The 15,710-nt window shown below is 38.9% G+C and overlaps 1 protein-coding gene across 2 annotated transcripts in view; it reads right to left on the reverse strand.

Annotated features, from left to right (window-relative positions):
- The window catches only part of SYNPO2 (synaptopodin 2), a 119,003-nt gene extending 107,324 nt beyond the window's left edge, over nucleotides 1–11,679 (reverse strand). The window contains exon 1 of one of the 2 annotated variants that reach the window (XM_042468524.1): nucleotides 11,426–11,679. In XM_042468524.1, the coding sequence (XP_042324458.1) occupies nucleotides 11,426–11,530 (105 nt within the window). In that variant the 5' untranslated portion in view covers nucleotides 11,531–11,679. The remainder of the gene's footprint in view (nucleotides 1–11,425) is intronic. The other variant, XM_042468523.1, reaches the window with a different exon arrangement.
- Nucleotides 11,680–15,710: the final 4,031 nt, after the last annotated feature.

Raw genomic sequence — 15,710 nt, forward strand, 5'->3', positions numbered from 1 at the left:
CTGGTAAACCACTCACCCACTGTCAGTGTAGTGTGAGCTTGCTGGTCACTTCAAGGCCCAGTAGAAATTTTTACCCTTCTTTAACTGGTGAGCTTTTTGTCTACCCCATACTGTATCTGTCAGGGCTTTTACAATTGGCATGTGGTAGTGTCGATAAATAGGTTTCTATAGACAGATAGTGGAGGGAAAGATATGAGACTGATGTACACCTTGGCACCCCATTGTGGTGGAGGGTTCAACCCTGGAGATGCCTCCACGGAATATGGAAGTAAAAGTTTTGGCAAGGAGTTGACTCTTGGTGCTGGTATGGAGGTTTACCCTCTCGTATAAAGTCACAGGGGTTCAGAAGGAGCCCTCCATGTTTGGCCTTCCAAAGATAACTGGCCAAGATAGCAACCAGTTTCTTTGGCTTGCCCTTGGAGTCTTGGCTGGCTAGGTGTCATGAAAGAACGTTTGGGTTTCAGCTGCACTTAAATGAAGTTTCTCTCCTCTCGCCTTTTGCTTGGTCCGCCCCAGGGCTTAAACATATAAATAGGTTTTTACGTCAATAAAGACGGCTCTTGTTTAACCCAATTGATATTGTCTGGCCTTGGTATTTCATAGTTGGTCGACAGTACCTTGGTGTGGTGGAGACTGACGAAACACCTTGGGCAACTTGTATGACTGGTGGCATACCTTTTTACCCAAGACTCACCATGGGCCACATCTATTTGAAGGAAGGAAGGAAGGAAGGAAGGAAGGATTTAGCCAGTAGCGACTATATTCACACCTGTGGTTTTCATTTTTAACACATGGGTGGGATTGTGTGTTTTGCTAGAAACTTCTATTGCAGCAATGCAGTTTGCCCTAAATGTTTTCCCTGTGTGAAGGGTACAGGTTTTCAAAAAGAACTTGGGGACCACATGTGGCCCACCGAGCACAATTTGCACATATATTGATAAATGTTCACTATTCAAAATAATGGTAAGTTGTTACATATATTATTAAAAGTAGAAGCACTAGGTATCTTGCAAGCAATTCAGCTGTCCTTTTCTGCTTGCCATGTATCTCTGTGTGTATGGTTAGTGGCAAAAAGCTAGAGACATTTCCACACAAATGATGGACCAAAAAAAAGTACTTTGTGTTTTACTTTTTCATTCAAGATGAGAACTTATAAAAGATTTGGTGACTCTTCAACAGGCTGTCAACATCTAAAGTCAACGTGCTTTGATCATAAATGAGACACTAGAGAAATTTTCTTCACCTTCCAAATAAATAGTCAAAGAAACAGGGGCATCCTAATCTAAACAAGGGTAGATATAAGGAAATAAAGAACTCAGCTAAGCACCATGCCAATTCTGTACTTCCAAAGGTGTGGTCTTTGCACTTCAACCAGAATCTTCCAGCCAACCTGGCCAGTAGCCATGACAGCTGGCAATTCTGGAAACTGGAGTCCAAAACAGTAACAGCCTAAATCCTATTGTTAGTCAAGACTAGAATAAATCCATTAACTCTACCTACATGTTGACTCATCATCCAACAGTTGATTCAATGGGTCTACTCTAGTTGGGACTAACCAACAGAATTTCATTGAATCATAGACTCATAGAATCGTAGCATTGGAAGAGATCATAAGGGCCATCAGCTAATATTCAGCTAACATTTCCATGCTTTTAAGCTATATTTACACTTTACAGATTGGAAACCTACTTCACAGTGCAGTGTTCAAGGCATCTGTTTGTATGTAATACAGTGAGCCTACCATATTGGTAGGCTAGCCATCAGTGGATTGGAGCCTCTGCAGATCATCCCCCCTTCCAAATGAGCCAATGGCGGTGTGCCCCCATAGACACACTGATGTAGGGATGTGTATGTGGACAGCCATTGACTAATATGGACTTAAGCTCTTGTATTTTTCCCATCCACAGGGGGAAGATGGAATCAAATTGAGAAGATGGGAAGGACCCACTGTACTTGTCTGAAAGTAATACTAATAGCTGCCAGTCTCCTTGGATCTTTACAACTGACTACAGAGACATTTTGCTTACTTGATGGGCACTTTATTAATCTCCTACTTTAACTAGTTGTGAAATTATGAAAATATTATTTTCATATGCTTTTAAATGCTGGGCTAATTAAATTTGGTCTTTAAGCAAGTGATATGTGGTATCGTGGGTTGCATGTCAGACTATGTCTCTGGAGACCCAGGTACGAATCTTTACTGAGCCATGGAACCCACTGGGTGACCATGGGCAAATCACACTTTCTCAGCCTCAAAGGATGGCAATGGTAACCCCCTCTAAAGAAACTTGCCAAGTAAACCCTGTGATAGGATAGCCTCTAAGAAATGACTTGAAGGCACACAACAACAAAGAAAAATGTCTCTCACTGGCAGAAAAACACATATTGACCAGCATACATCCTTTATTCACCCAGTCCTGGGTGTGAAATGACAGACTATGGTAAAGAAAGATTTCCTCCAATACATTCCTTGCACTGTATTTTCAATAAAAATGCCTATCGATTGCTTCATGGACTTCATATTTGTTCTATGATAATTTGCCTATGCAAAACATCAGTAGGAAGAGCATGTGTACAATATCAGGTGGGCAAAACCATGAAATGCCTAGCTGTGTTGAGGTTACATTTCTGTATTATTTACATTCCTTTATTATTTGCAAAGAAAGTGGTTGAAGAATTCCTTTGAATACCAAAATGCCTATAAAAGAGGGACAGCTTATAGCAATCACCACCGCCGCCCCTCCACATGCTGCCCAGTTTAACAGTGTGTTAAACCTGATGTGTGAATACACTGAAACTGAACGTACAATTTATTTCTGAAAAATAAAGGTGATTAAATTGTATTTTTAGGAGGGTGGAAGAAGAAGACCTGCCTCAGCTGCTTTAACATGTGCCTTGTTTGGCCCTTCCAATGAAGAAGAGAAATTCTGATGTTTATAACAGCAACATCCTTTCATGTTTGCATTAGTAAATCAAGATGTAATACAGATAAGGCAGAAGAAATTTATATTTCCTTCATTAGGGTTTCGACCAATACTAGTTTTCAAGCCAAGTTGTCCTGATGACTCAGTGGCATTAGTTCAGGATAAGTACAGTTTGAGGACTTTCGGCATTGAATTTTCAGTTGATTCTGCCAAAGTTAAAGGTGGCACAAGACATTTTACTGCCTGAGGTGAAGAACTATATTGTTTCTCCACTTCACTTATGGAAGTGAACCAGACTGGTAATTGAATCTTAATTGAACATGACAATGAGGCAGTGTACTTGCAGGCAACAGGTCTAATTTAGGTAAAAGTTGTGTTCTGTACTCTGATTTCTCACTGCTGCTCCCCACCTTCCAGCATCTGCTACTTGAGGCAACTGCCTCACTCTTCCTAATACATGGAATAGCCCAGTCCACTTGCCTCAGTTCTGAGCTTCATTTGCCATTCTTTTCCACTGCTTACTCTACACCTTTCCTTTAGTTTGTCTCAGTAATTTCACTGTATATTTCTGAATAAGTTCACTTTCCCTGGGGCATTTCTACTGGTTGCCACATAATTAAGAGCATTGCTGTAGTATTAGTGCTTATTTGATACACTGTCTGAAAAGATTCTCTATTCTATATCAGTGCTTCTTAAGCTATCTGTTGTGTTAGACCAGAAGATGCCCCTTCCCAATGTACCAGGAATCAGCACAATACTTGTTTTCATGGGCTACAATTTTTTGACCTGGAAGATTGCTGCAAACTGACAGCCAGCTCTGGACCATGAACAACATTGAGCAACATTGATCTATGTGTGTTGAACATGGCAAACTCAGTGAAGACACCTTAGGAGGAATTAGAAAAATTTGATTTTAGAAAGGAACAAAGATTAGATGTCAGCTTTCAATGAATGAGCAAAATAGAATTTTTGAAAAAGAAAATTATTGTTGAAACAAAGATTCCATTATGATTATGAATTTTGGTGTGTGTGTGTGTGTGTGTATAGCGATCCTTTAAATAGAAAAGCTACCTTTAAAAAGAGGAGACAAAATGAATGCTGGACTAGGACTCTGGGAAAAGAGAATTCAAATCCATGTTCCACTAAAAAAACTCACTGAGTGACCTTGATCAAGTCACACACTCTCAGCCTGAGAGGAAGGCAAAGATAAACCTCTCCATCCCTCTGCACCAGTAAGAAGGAAGAGCAATCAACCATCCCAGGCCTTGAAAGCAGCCAGGGATGGAGCCACCTTGGCTCTCTTTCTGGGAGAAAGGTGGCATAGAAATTAAATAAAACAAACAAACAACACAGAGAACTATGTAGGTTGGATGTAGCACTCAGGATCTCAGCTAATATTTGCTTGTTTGTAAACTGCATCTGTTTTGTACTGTTTATTTTTATTTTGCTTTCAGAGAATTTTACCTTTAAATTGGGGCTCAAAATAAGTTTAAATAAAGCTTAGACCTGGAAGTGTGCGGTTCAGAACTTAGCTAAACAATGGACACCTTTATATCCATACAACCACCAGAATTGAAATCACTTTCTCATCACACATTCCCACATTGAGGAACGCATGGCCATTACTACCCAGAAGCTGAAGCATGATCATTATAATCCCTGCTGCCAAGTTCTGTGGGAAAGATCATGTTTATTGGCTTACCTTTGTAGACAGAACTCCTGTTATCCATAGCTTATGCATACAGACAGAAGGCTTAAAAAGTATGGGGATTGGGTTGTTCTTGTTGATTCTGTATCCTATATGTTGATGAATACCTGCCTCCACCCTCTCAGTCTCTGAACTTTTGTGTCAATTGGCAAGGTCTGAAGAGTTGTTCTGCTTGCATTCACTTGAATGTGTGTTGCATGCTCCTTGTATTTGGAAACCATAATTTATCAACGAGCTCAATCATGCCCAAAAAAAAAAAAAAAATTACTTGCATCCAAGGGAACACAGGTAGAACTCCCCTACAAATCTTTCTGTCAAATGTGACAAAGTCAAGGATCTTCCCAACTGGGGTTCTGAAGAACGCATCTTTAGAGAGGATCAGATTCTACTCTGCGAGCTATTGAAGAGCACTGCTAAAGGGATCTGTGATAATAAAGCATTCTGCATGCTAAAATTCCTACATAAATTATAAATAATCAGCATACCTAAATGTCCTCTGAGGAACTGTCTTGACAAAGATCCAGAAATAATGAGTTGTCCAAAACATTGAAAGTATTTTCCAAGGACTAACAGAAGAAAACTCTTAATGTACAAAATAATTGTGTCATAATAATATTTTGCAAAACACTGGGTTGGATCTAGCATTGATCATATTTAAGAACACATGAAAAGTCAAGGTGGATTAGATCAAAGATTTCTTTACTCCAACATTTTGTTCACACAGTGGCCAATGAGTTGCCTATGTGAAGCCCACCAGTTTACACACATTAATTTCAATGGGTCTGAAATTAGTCATTACTGGCTTAAGGCTTATTAATTCCACCGTTTTTTCTCTAAGTATGTTAATGCTGGATCCAACACATTTTTCCTTTTCATGTTAAATGTGCCTGAGATTCCTCCATGAAAAGCCATTATTGATAGTTTCTAGCCTGGCTTAGATGTTATACCATTATGAAAGCAACGGGTTCAGAAGTTCATGCTATACATTCAGAACTGTCTTCTCTTACTTCTACTGTGTAATATTTGTTTCCCAAATGTGAAGATAATGTCAGAAGAACATACTTGGCACAATTATACACACAGGAAATGTTAAACTAAATCACAGTGTGCTTTGAGTCATACTCCCTCTTTATTCTCTCACACAACAACAGTCAAACCTCAAACCTGCAGAAAAGCTCAGGCTAATTTGACAGAGCTGAGTGATATCAACCACTGCAGTTCCTGAAATAAAATTTCTTCTTCTGATTTGTGTCTCTCTGGAAATGATGGACAAAAATGATGATACACTAGGAGAACATCAGTAAATTATGTATGTTTATGGACAGTATGGCTTATTTCTGAGAATCTATTGCTATCACCAACTTATTCCTCTGTAAAGTATCTCCCACAACACTCTCATAAGCATTAAAACATAGCTTAACAATACTTTGCAGCTAATTTGGCATCTTCACATCTGAAGCATACATGGCCGTTGTTAATTTAGGATAAGACTATAGAGAAATAGAGAAGAGCAGAGGGGCATCATTCTGGAAAAGAGTAATGAAATGAATATAGCTTGATTAGCTCAACACTCTAAATTGTATCTATAGAAGACTTTGGTAAAAATATGCAAATTAGTTCATTAAATTGCTGTTTAATATGCAGTCGGCCGGACTGGCGCCACCAAGGAGCAGATGGGGAGGCCCTGGGCCAAGGCCAGCCCTGGCCCAGAAACAACTGCCTGATGAAACAAGAAACAGTTTATCAAAAGTAGATCATGAGAAGAAATCTGCCACGTCTCTCCAGCCTCCTTCTCAACACACCCAAAAACCTGTGCTTGATGGCTCCCTGGACTGTTGGGGTCTGAAGCATCAGGGGGAGAACAAGCCTCCGGGAACAAAATTTCCAGTCTCTACAGCTGGGGGTCCCAAGATAAGCAAGATGGGAACTCAAAAGCATCCCAAAGAGAAAGAGCCAGCTACTGAATCGGCAAGAAGCAAATCATAGCTAAGCAGGTCTCCCAAGGCACAGGCCTGAAATGGAAGCACACACATGGATCTTTGTTGAGAGTGAGACAGGTCCCCAGAGCTACTCCAGGTTGTGGGCCTTGCTTGCAGTGTCAAGGACTACATCAGGAAAATCAGCACTTAGCTAAGGAAATTCAACATCTGAAGACCCTGCTGGAAAACTGCCAGCGCAGAGGTTTGATTCTATGATTCTACATTGTCCTCCTCAGAAGATGGTTTACATCCAGATTTCTAAAACGTGGTTGATATTCAGGTTTCTGATATTCAGATTTCTCCAGGGAATCAGGTCAAGCTCATCTGTGTATATTCCTAGTAGGTGAAGTTTGCACATCATAGCTTTTCCTCTCTGTGTAATTGTTATGGCTGTAATTTATTGAACCTGAAGTTCGGTATTTAGTTCTTAGCATATCTTTTAAAAGTATAATAAACTGTATTTTACTCATGGAGCATATTCTAAGTAAATTATCAGGTTAATAGAAATATGAAAGTTGTGTGGCACCTTAAAGACTAATGAAGTTTATTGTGATAGAAAAAAAAATTGCACACAGTAATTTTGGCATGGGTTAACTTAATGAGATGTACGCAGTATTATCCTGTAACTGACTGGCTCATATATTTTCAGAGATATTTATTATTAATTTGGCTGTCATTAAAAGAATTTTGATTTTGAAAAAAATATATGCAGAGATAATTAAATTGATTGAGCAAAATATTTCTGTATACCCCAGTCAGTTACATCTGCAATTAGCTGGTCAATACATCAGGGTGAGCTATTTGCACAGCTATTAACAGCACAGTGTGATCCATGCCTATTCTGAAATAAGGCCTTGTGTTATATTGGTTTATTCTCAGATAAATGTGGGCAGGATGGCAGCCATATCTAATCATAAGCAGCCCTTCCTGCCAGGAAAAGTGACCTGCAAATGATGGGAAAGTTGTGTTACCAGCAGAAAAAATGCAGTCACTATGCTTACCTGTCCACTTTACCAATTTCCCAATAAACCAAGGGATTGTTCTTGCATAAAGGTCTATAACCGACAACTGCTTGATTTGGTAAGGACAGTCCCAACTAATTCTCTGTCACCCCACTTTTCAGCTGCTATTAAAATGTCCCAGTTTCTCTCTTCTCCCACTTTTCCCCTTTGTCCTCAGCAGACTTCAATTGCTGCAAACTGAGTTCAAAATACATAAGTAGCTTTCAGTCAATTAATTCATCTGGGAAAGAGGAAGAGAGAGGATGAAGCTTTGCCTTTTCCTGTGGACTTTGGCAAAAGCAAACTGCCATAGTTTCTCCTAGCTTGTGTGGTTTCCCCCCCTCATATATAATTTATATATTTAGTCATTTTGACAGCATTCTGATGTTGCTTGGTCTCATGTGTCCTGGTTTTCAGCTGTTAAATGCAGGAAGTTATAATGTAATTGTTCATTTAGGTTTTTGTTATGTTGCTTATCTCCAGATCTGACAAGGTTCTTGTTTATGTACCTCTTCCACCAGAGATAGATAGAAAGAACTGCTACAAAGAAGGCTTTTTCAGCTGTTACATCTCTGTCATGAAATGCTCTTTGCAAAGAGATTTGCTTGGTGTCACCAACAAATTGATCTCTTCTCATATGAAGAAAGCCTTTGCACATAAAATCTGTATATGTGTAAGGCCTCTGCTTGCACAAACAGTCAATATGTAGATATTGTAGGTGTGGACAGATGCTTGATTATGGTTCCTCTTCACACCTTTAAGCTTTCACAAATGGAAGATAGTGTGGGAAAGGCTAAAGAGATGAGTCTTGGTCTTCTTGGTTTCAAGTTTTCAGCTTACAGGTCATCTCTTGTGTAATCAAAGGCTAAAACAAGTTCTCCGGTTCTTATTCCAGATGAAATGGAGAATGTAGTTGTTGTTAACTGCCCTCAAATTGACCCCCACTCATAGTGAATCTGTGGATGAGACATCTCCAATCCAGATGCATGACCTTCTTGGCTGAGTCTATCCCTCTGATATGTGGTCTTCCTCTCTTTCTACTACCCCCTACTTTCCCTAGCATTATTGTCATTGCTAAAGAGTTATGCTTACACCTAGAAGGAAAAGCAGACTGAACTACCTATAGATGTTTTCAATGTTAGATATGTCAGAGACTCCAAAAACATGCATCTGAGAAAGCAGGCTCAAATCTAAGAAAGGTCATGCTGCCAGCTTCTTTCCTTCAGTTAGTCTCAAAGGTGCTATAAGATCCCTTGGCATATAGAAATCCCCAGAAAGTCTAGATATCTGACCAATATACTCTGAAGATCTGCTGAGTCATTAGATCTCTTGGGAACTTTCAGGACCAGAATATACTGGAGCAAAGTTTGGCAAACTTCCTACTCCACTATAGGCCAACAGTGTTGCTGGGAAAGATTCTAACCAGATGAATTCCCAAGACTATCACAGACTTTTTTTTTTTTTTTTGGATGAGTAGTTGCTTCAAAGCACCCCGTCCCTAAGTTTTCTATATTTAAAAAAATTAAAAGCATTTCATATCAGTAGTTTTAACATAGAGCCAGATGTTTTACCCAGCCGCATGTACATTAGTCCACTAGAGTAAGAAATTATAATTCGGCAAACTGAGAGAAAACACATAATCTCTTGAATAAGGCTTTTATTCCCTTACAAGCCACAATAACTTTTTTTTTTGCCTGTATCTTCACTTTTATAATATTATAAACAATAAGGTTATGGCCTCTTACATTTTTATGGCATAACATGTTAAGAACTACAGCCACATTATCCCAAAGTCCCCGGTTTCCAGTGGGACAAAACATGTTCCTTGGGTTCTATTCATTTCCATGTGATTTAAAAAGAAGGAATGGCACAGAATTAAATCAAGCTTTAATGTGAATTATATTTGGCACGTTGCTGCTTCAATTTGCATCCTCAAAGAATCATCAGTAATATATTGGAAAATAAACTTCTTTACCCAGTTCTCAGTCTTTCTACTGTGACTGTATGGCTTGAGCCTTAAGGATCCCTGTAAGGAAACCTGCATATACTTTCACGTTTTATCCCTTGCATATAAACTAGATGTCCCATTTTTTTTTACTCTAGCATTGTTTTGTTTACGTTTCACCCACCCACTCAGTCTCTTCAAAATTTAAAATTAAAATTATATCAACTATATTAACTATATAGATTTACTATATATTCTGTTCTCCCATAAAATTCACTAAGTGGCAGGATTCCTTCACTAGATGGCAGCATCTCTTGCAAAGGAACAGTTGCATTTTTTTGTATGTTTGTTTCTCTCAGAATAAGATCTATTTGACATGCATATACTGATACATTTGAAATTAATACTTTGAATTAATCAGCTAACAAGTATTAATGTTTAAGAAATCTGGAGTAGAATTTACTAGGAGAATGAAAGGCAGTATTTATTGATCATTTTAAAAATCCATTTTAACCTAGTTACACTCCTAAGTAGTACTTTTGGGCCATTTAGAAAACTAATGGCTAACCACAAAATTTATTTTTTTTTACTTGGAGTTCTCCCAATTGGTGGAACACATTGTATTCCTAAATATGAGCATTTTTCATAGGACTGATACAATTAAAGCTTCCTGATATTCTCTTTTCCTTTTTTTATTGAAAGTGAGCTGAATTGTAAAGCTTAATCCTGTTCATATTTATGGAGAAGTACATTTCAGATCTTTAACTGGGATTTTTCCTTTTTGTGTGCTTACATATGAAACATAAGATCATGCATGCAATCCTCAAGAGTAAGAACCACAAAATTCAGCAGGTTATATATCCAAGAAATTTTGGACAGAATTGCATTAGCATGTTTAAATAATTAATTATTCATATAAGACTGGGCTGTTTTTTCTCTTACTTCAAGGTAGCCTCTTATGGTTTATATGAAATAATCCTTACTCTTCTTAAATTTTATTATTTATTTGCAATCGCATAAACAAATAAACATATCAAAACAAATTACAATACCTAAACTTACTCTTAGTATCTCAGGCATTATGGACCTAAAACAGTTTGCTCCTCAAGTACAGCATAATGCTATGGGCATTATTTTTTTGTAAGCATTACATTTGTTTTCAATAAGATTTTTAACATGCTAAATCATCACACAACTTTCTTGAAGATTTCATACCAACATGTTAAAACGCTCACAGGATCCCTGATGTAGATCACAAATATTCAGATATAATCCATGAAATATTCATCAGAGCACACAAGCAGCATCTCATAAAGACAATTCTAGAGATTGTGGTTTTGAAGAAGATTAAGCAATAGCTTTGTGATCACGTTCTCCAAGATTCCTCAAAATGGGAGGCATATTATTCTCTTGTTATTGTACATTTCTCCCTTTGCCCAGAACAGAGGGAAAATGTCACAAATCTCTCATCAAAGGAGGGTTTGCTAGCTTAAGACCCGGTCCTCCCTGCTCAGAATTCTTTCAACACCATTCAGCAAGTTCAACAGGAGCTAAAAGTAATTGGTATCTCAGAGGACATGTACAGGGAAAGAGGACATGCACTTTGTACTAAGTTACCAAAGTAAAAATGTTTAGGATTCTTAGTCTTCTTAAAAGTAAAATAAAAAAAAAAGGGGGGGGGGCATTTGAAAGAATCATTGCCAAATTTAAAACAGGGACTGAAAAAAAGTTTTCATCAAGATGTTTAACCTAAACATGCTATCTATCCAAGAGTAGCAGGAGGGGGGGAGAGGAAGATCCTTCACACAACTTTTCCAACCTTTTAACAAAACTCTGATAAAGGCAGTACCACTCTCTTATTGTCCTACCTTGGCAATCTGTAAAGGCTGCTTTTCTTCCTTTCCACCTTGAAGCCTAAAACCCCAAGGTGCTCCCCCAGTCATGGTGATGCAGATATAATCCCCGGTACCCATTTTCTTCCTGTGGCAATCAAGCAGTATTCATTGGCAAAAGAAACTTTTCAATAGGTCTGTAGGTCTATTTCCTAAAAGATTTGGAGGTTTACTGAACTGGAAGCCTGCCTTCTGAATGGTGTGGAGGAAGAGAAAGAGCAGCAGGCTCAACTCTTGCAGCTGACACTGCCTGCGCACTGCTCTCTCCAACACAGTCATTAACAGCGGGCAAGAGAACTCTCCCAGATCAGGGGAACAGCCCACTCTTTCGTCAGTTTGGCTCTGCTCAGCCCACCTTCATGGCCAAGCAAAAATAATGTCAAAGAAACACAAATGGAAATCGTGGAAAAGTCTCTGTTTAAACCCAAGAGCCTTTGCCTGTGACAGCGAAATCAAAACAGCAGAGCAAAGGACTTGTAAATCTCTCAGCAATGATTTAAGACAGAGAGTTTACTTTTGTAAATGGTACCAGACTTGCTAAGCTCTAATTGCAGCACAGTTTTGTATTCTCATAATCCAAACAAAGTGTAGGAGGAAAAGAGACTGGGTTTTGCACTCCCTTCAATGGATAATATATGAAAGTGTTTGGCTCAGAAGGGATTAACAAGGATGCTATTCACATCCATGGGGTGAATGCAATTATCAAGTGATAGCCTGATCCTTTGACGCTTTTATCACATGTGGCTCACTTTCTCTGTTATAGATTTCCCAAATACATGTAAGCAGGAAACATCTAGGATTGCCATAGTTGATGTGAAGGTTATAAAATACATTTTATTCTCAGAGAAATACACAGGAGAGCAGGAGGCTTTAGATTTGTCCAGCAAGAGATAGTCAGCAGCTACGATGGTACAAAAGGCAAATTCACATGAAAGTATACTGCTGTTATTCTTGTGTTTCCTTAATTTGTTTCTGATTTCTAGTCTAGGACACAAATCACTATACCCCACTGTATATACACTGTGGTGAAAAAAAACAGGCATTTAACCCCTCCCTTTAGTAATCTCACCCTTGTAAGTATGTAGAAATGAGAGCTGTGTGTTTGTATGAATATGCAAACATGTTTAGCCCTTGACCAGCCATGTGGCATTGCCAGTGAACATTGGGCCTGAATAGATTGTCCACCCTGCATATCAGAAGAACTATCAAACCGATTGGCAGGGAAGCATGTTATACAGAAAGCAACATCCCAGGGGCAATTGGTTATTGGTGGAAAAGTCTCTGCCAGCATGGCAGGGAAGCATGTCATACAGAAAGCATGTTGGACTGGTATTTGTAGCAAGAAGACTTAGCAGTTGGGTACTTGATACTGGCCATGTCTTGGCAAAGCTAGCTGTTGATGGGGGGGGGGGTGTTGTCAGAAGCATGCATCTATAAGAATATTTGTATGTGTGAAAGAATACCCTCTTATGGCTGCTGCTGATGAGAAGGGCAAAAGTGTTTGCTTGTATAATAGGGCAGTATAGTGTAGTGGTGGCTTTTTCTATGCTCAGTGGAAAGTAGAGTTGTAACAATGGTTCCACAGAAAACTTTCTGTAGCACTACATAGTTGGTCACTGTACACTCCCACATCAGAGACCCTTCTATAATGTTTAATCATCAGAAATTCTTTCCTAAAACATCATCTGCTATTTTAATCAGTAGAGCACTCTTGCAGAGTCTGTTATTGTTTGCTATTCAGCAAAGTCCACCCAATTGGTACAGTGTCATTCCTTGTCTTGTTCTTAGTTCCAGTCACCCATCAAGAGAGAGAAATAAGTATTAATTACTTGCATATTTTTTTTTACATTTTCCTTTTATAACTGTTTTCTTGTGAAAAGTACAACTGATGGACATCTTTCAGGGGTGCTTTACTTCTGTGTTCAGGCATGGCAGGGGGTTGAGCTGGATGGCCTTTGTGGTCTCTTCCAACTCTATGATTCTATGATTCACTATAAAAGAAGAAAAGGAAGAGACAAAAGGAAACAAGTAATTAGTCACAAATATAAACACACATATTCTAGGGAAGAGAATATGACTAATAGCAAAAAAAAGGGCATTGTATAAATTATTCAACAGTAATGTGGGCTGTGATGAAGAAGATGCAAATTACAATCAAAAGTTGCTATTCCTGACAGATAATAAAATATGTAACTAAAGGCACACACATTCTTTTAAAGCCCCAATACAAATTTCCCATTATATACTGGGCAGTCTGGTGCCCAAAGCTGTACATATTGTGGAGTAGTGGTCACAAATCAGTTTTGTAAGGAAAAAGAGAGAACAGCCAAACAGAAATGCAACAGGTTGCAATATTAGGTTAGGTCTAGCCTAGCTCCAATTTACCTCACATTGGGCCGGTACATACTAGGGGTCAGGAGCATGCAACAACCACATATTCCCGAGCCCTAGTTTGTGTGGACAGTGCCATCATTACATGGCACCATCCACACAGCGTGTGTATTGATTATGTCACACGCACACCATGTCCAAACAGCGCAGCGGTGCATCATGTAATCACAATGCCGCAAAGCGGAAATGGTGCCTCGGCGGCATAGCAACAAGGAGCTCCATTTTGGAGCTCCTTTTTACTGCAGATCATTGCCGGGGCTGTGCGGTGGACATCCCTTTCTTCACATCTGTACCAGGCTTTAAAGAAACTAGAGAGTTTATCACACAGCCATTTTTGCCCGATCTGGACACGGGGTGGGATCAGGCTTGAATGGCCTTGAACTGGTGTTATTGCACACAAAAATGTGGACTTTGTTGTAGGGCAACCACTTAACTGACCGATTTTGAGGGACGGAAGCTTTCAAGCCCATTCAAGCCCGATCCCACAATGGGTAAAAATGACTGTGTGATAAACTCCTAGATGTGACTGGTTTCATTTATTTCAACCTTGAACTAACTTTGGACTCCTTTGTGCAGTGTTGGTGGAGGTTGCAGCATTTGTACCAGCAGTTCTCAGCTTTTATTTTAATGTTGTTTAAAAAAACAAAACCAGATTATTTGGTAGAAAACTCAGCATCAGCTGCCACTTTTTGCTCTTCCAGTGATGATTTTTATTTTATTTTTTTGGTTTTGGATTTTGGGTTTTTTGCTTTGGTCATCGAATTTGAAATTCTGGATTTAATTATTGTCTGGATATGCCACAAAATTGAGCATAAAAAGAATGGCATTTCCACATTTAATAAGGAAAGCGTGCTTCAACAGACTACAGGAGGTATTGAGTCAAAGCAATTTTTAGATATTAAAAATGCGTCTCTGTGGGTCTGTCTGTGTACCTATTGGCTTATGGAGACTCCATGAATTTCATAGGATTTTCTTTGGCAAGGAATCCTCAGAGATGGTTTTGTCAGTTCCTTCCACTGAAATATATAGCCTACAACACATAGTATTCATTGGTGGTCTTCCTTCCAGTACTAACCAGGGCTGGTCATGCTTAGCTTCTAAGATCAGATGGGATCTGTTGCCTTTAGGGTATTTAGGCAATTAGGAAAATCATACAGTTTTCTTAGACAAGGAATAAACAGGTGATTGCCAGTTCCTTTCTCTGAAAAATAAGCTACAGCATCTAGTATTCACTGATGGTATCCCCTTAAAGTACTACTATGGCTGAACCTGCTTACCTTCCAAGATCAGATGGGATCTGGTGCCTTTAGGACACTGGTTCTCAAACTTTTTACCCTTGTGACACCCTTTATACATGGATGTCACACCCCCTTTGCTCAACATAGTATATGAATAAAGATATTTTGTTTAGTGTGTGTATTTTTGTTCAATCTATCATATATATTCGTATTTTAACATTTTATAAGGGACTAGCTCTCCTCCTCCTTCAGACAGAAGCTCCAAGCATCTTCTTTGCCTTTCTCTTCCATTTCAGGACAGAAAAGTTTTGGGAGAAGAAGGAGGAGGCATCAGGGCCTCCAAGTCTCATGCTCTCCCAGCAATTCTCACACACCCCCTGGGAGTCCCACCCCACACTTGAGAACCACTACTTGAAGGTATTTAGCCAACTGTGAATCTGTAAATGGTGACTATATATGCTCTGTCAAACTGTACAGTTTCTCACATGTAGTCTAACTCAGGAAGAAAATTTAATTTTAATCATGTGACAAGACAATTCTCACAAGGGTTTAAAAACAGCTCCCATGGCCTTAGTATCACATGGAAATATCTTTTACTGAGCAACTATAATTTCATTTACCATATATGACTT

This window comes from Sceloporus undulatus, chromosome 5, assembly GCF_019175285.1.
Source record: "Sceloporus undulatus isolate JIND9_A2432 ecotype Alabama chromosome 5, SceUnd_v1.1, whole genome shotgun sequence".
Taxonomy (NCBI): Eukaryota; Metazoa; Chordata; class Lepidosauria; order Squamata; family Phrynosomatidae; genus Sceloporus; species Sceloporus undulatus.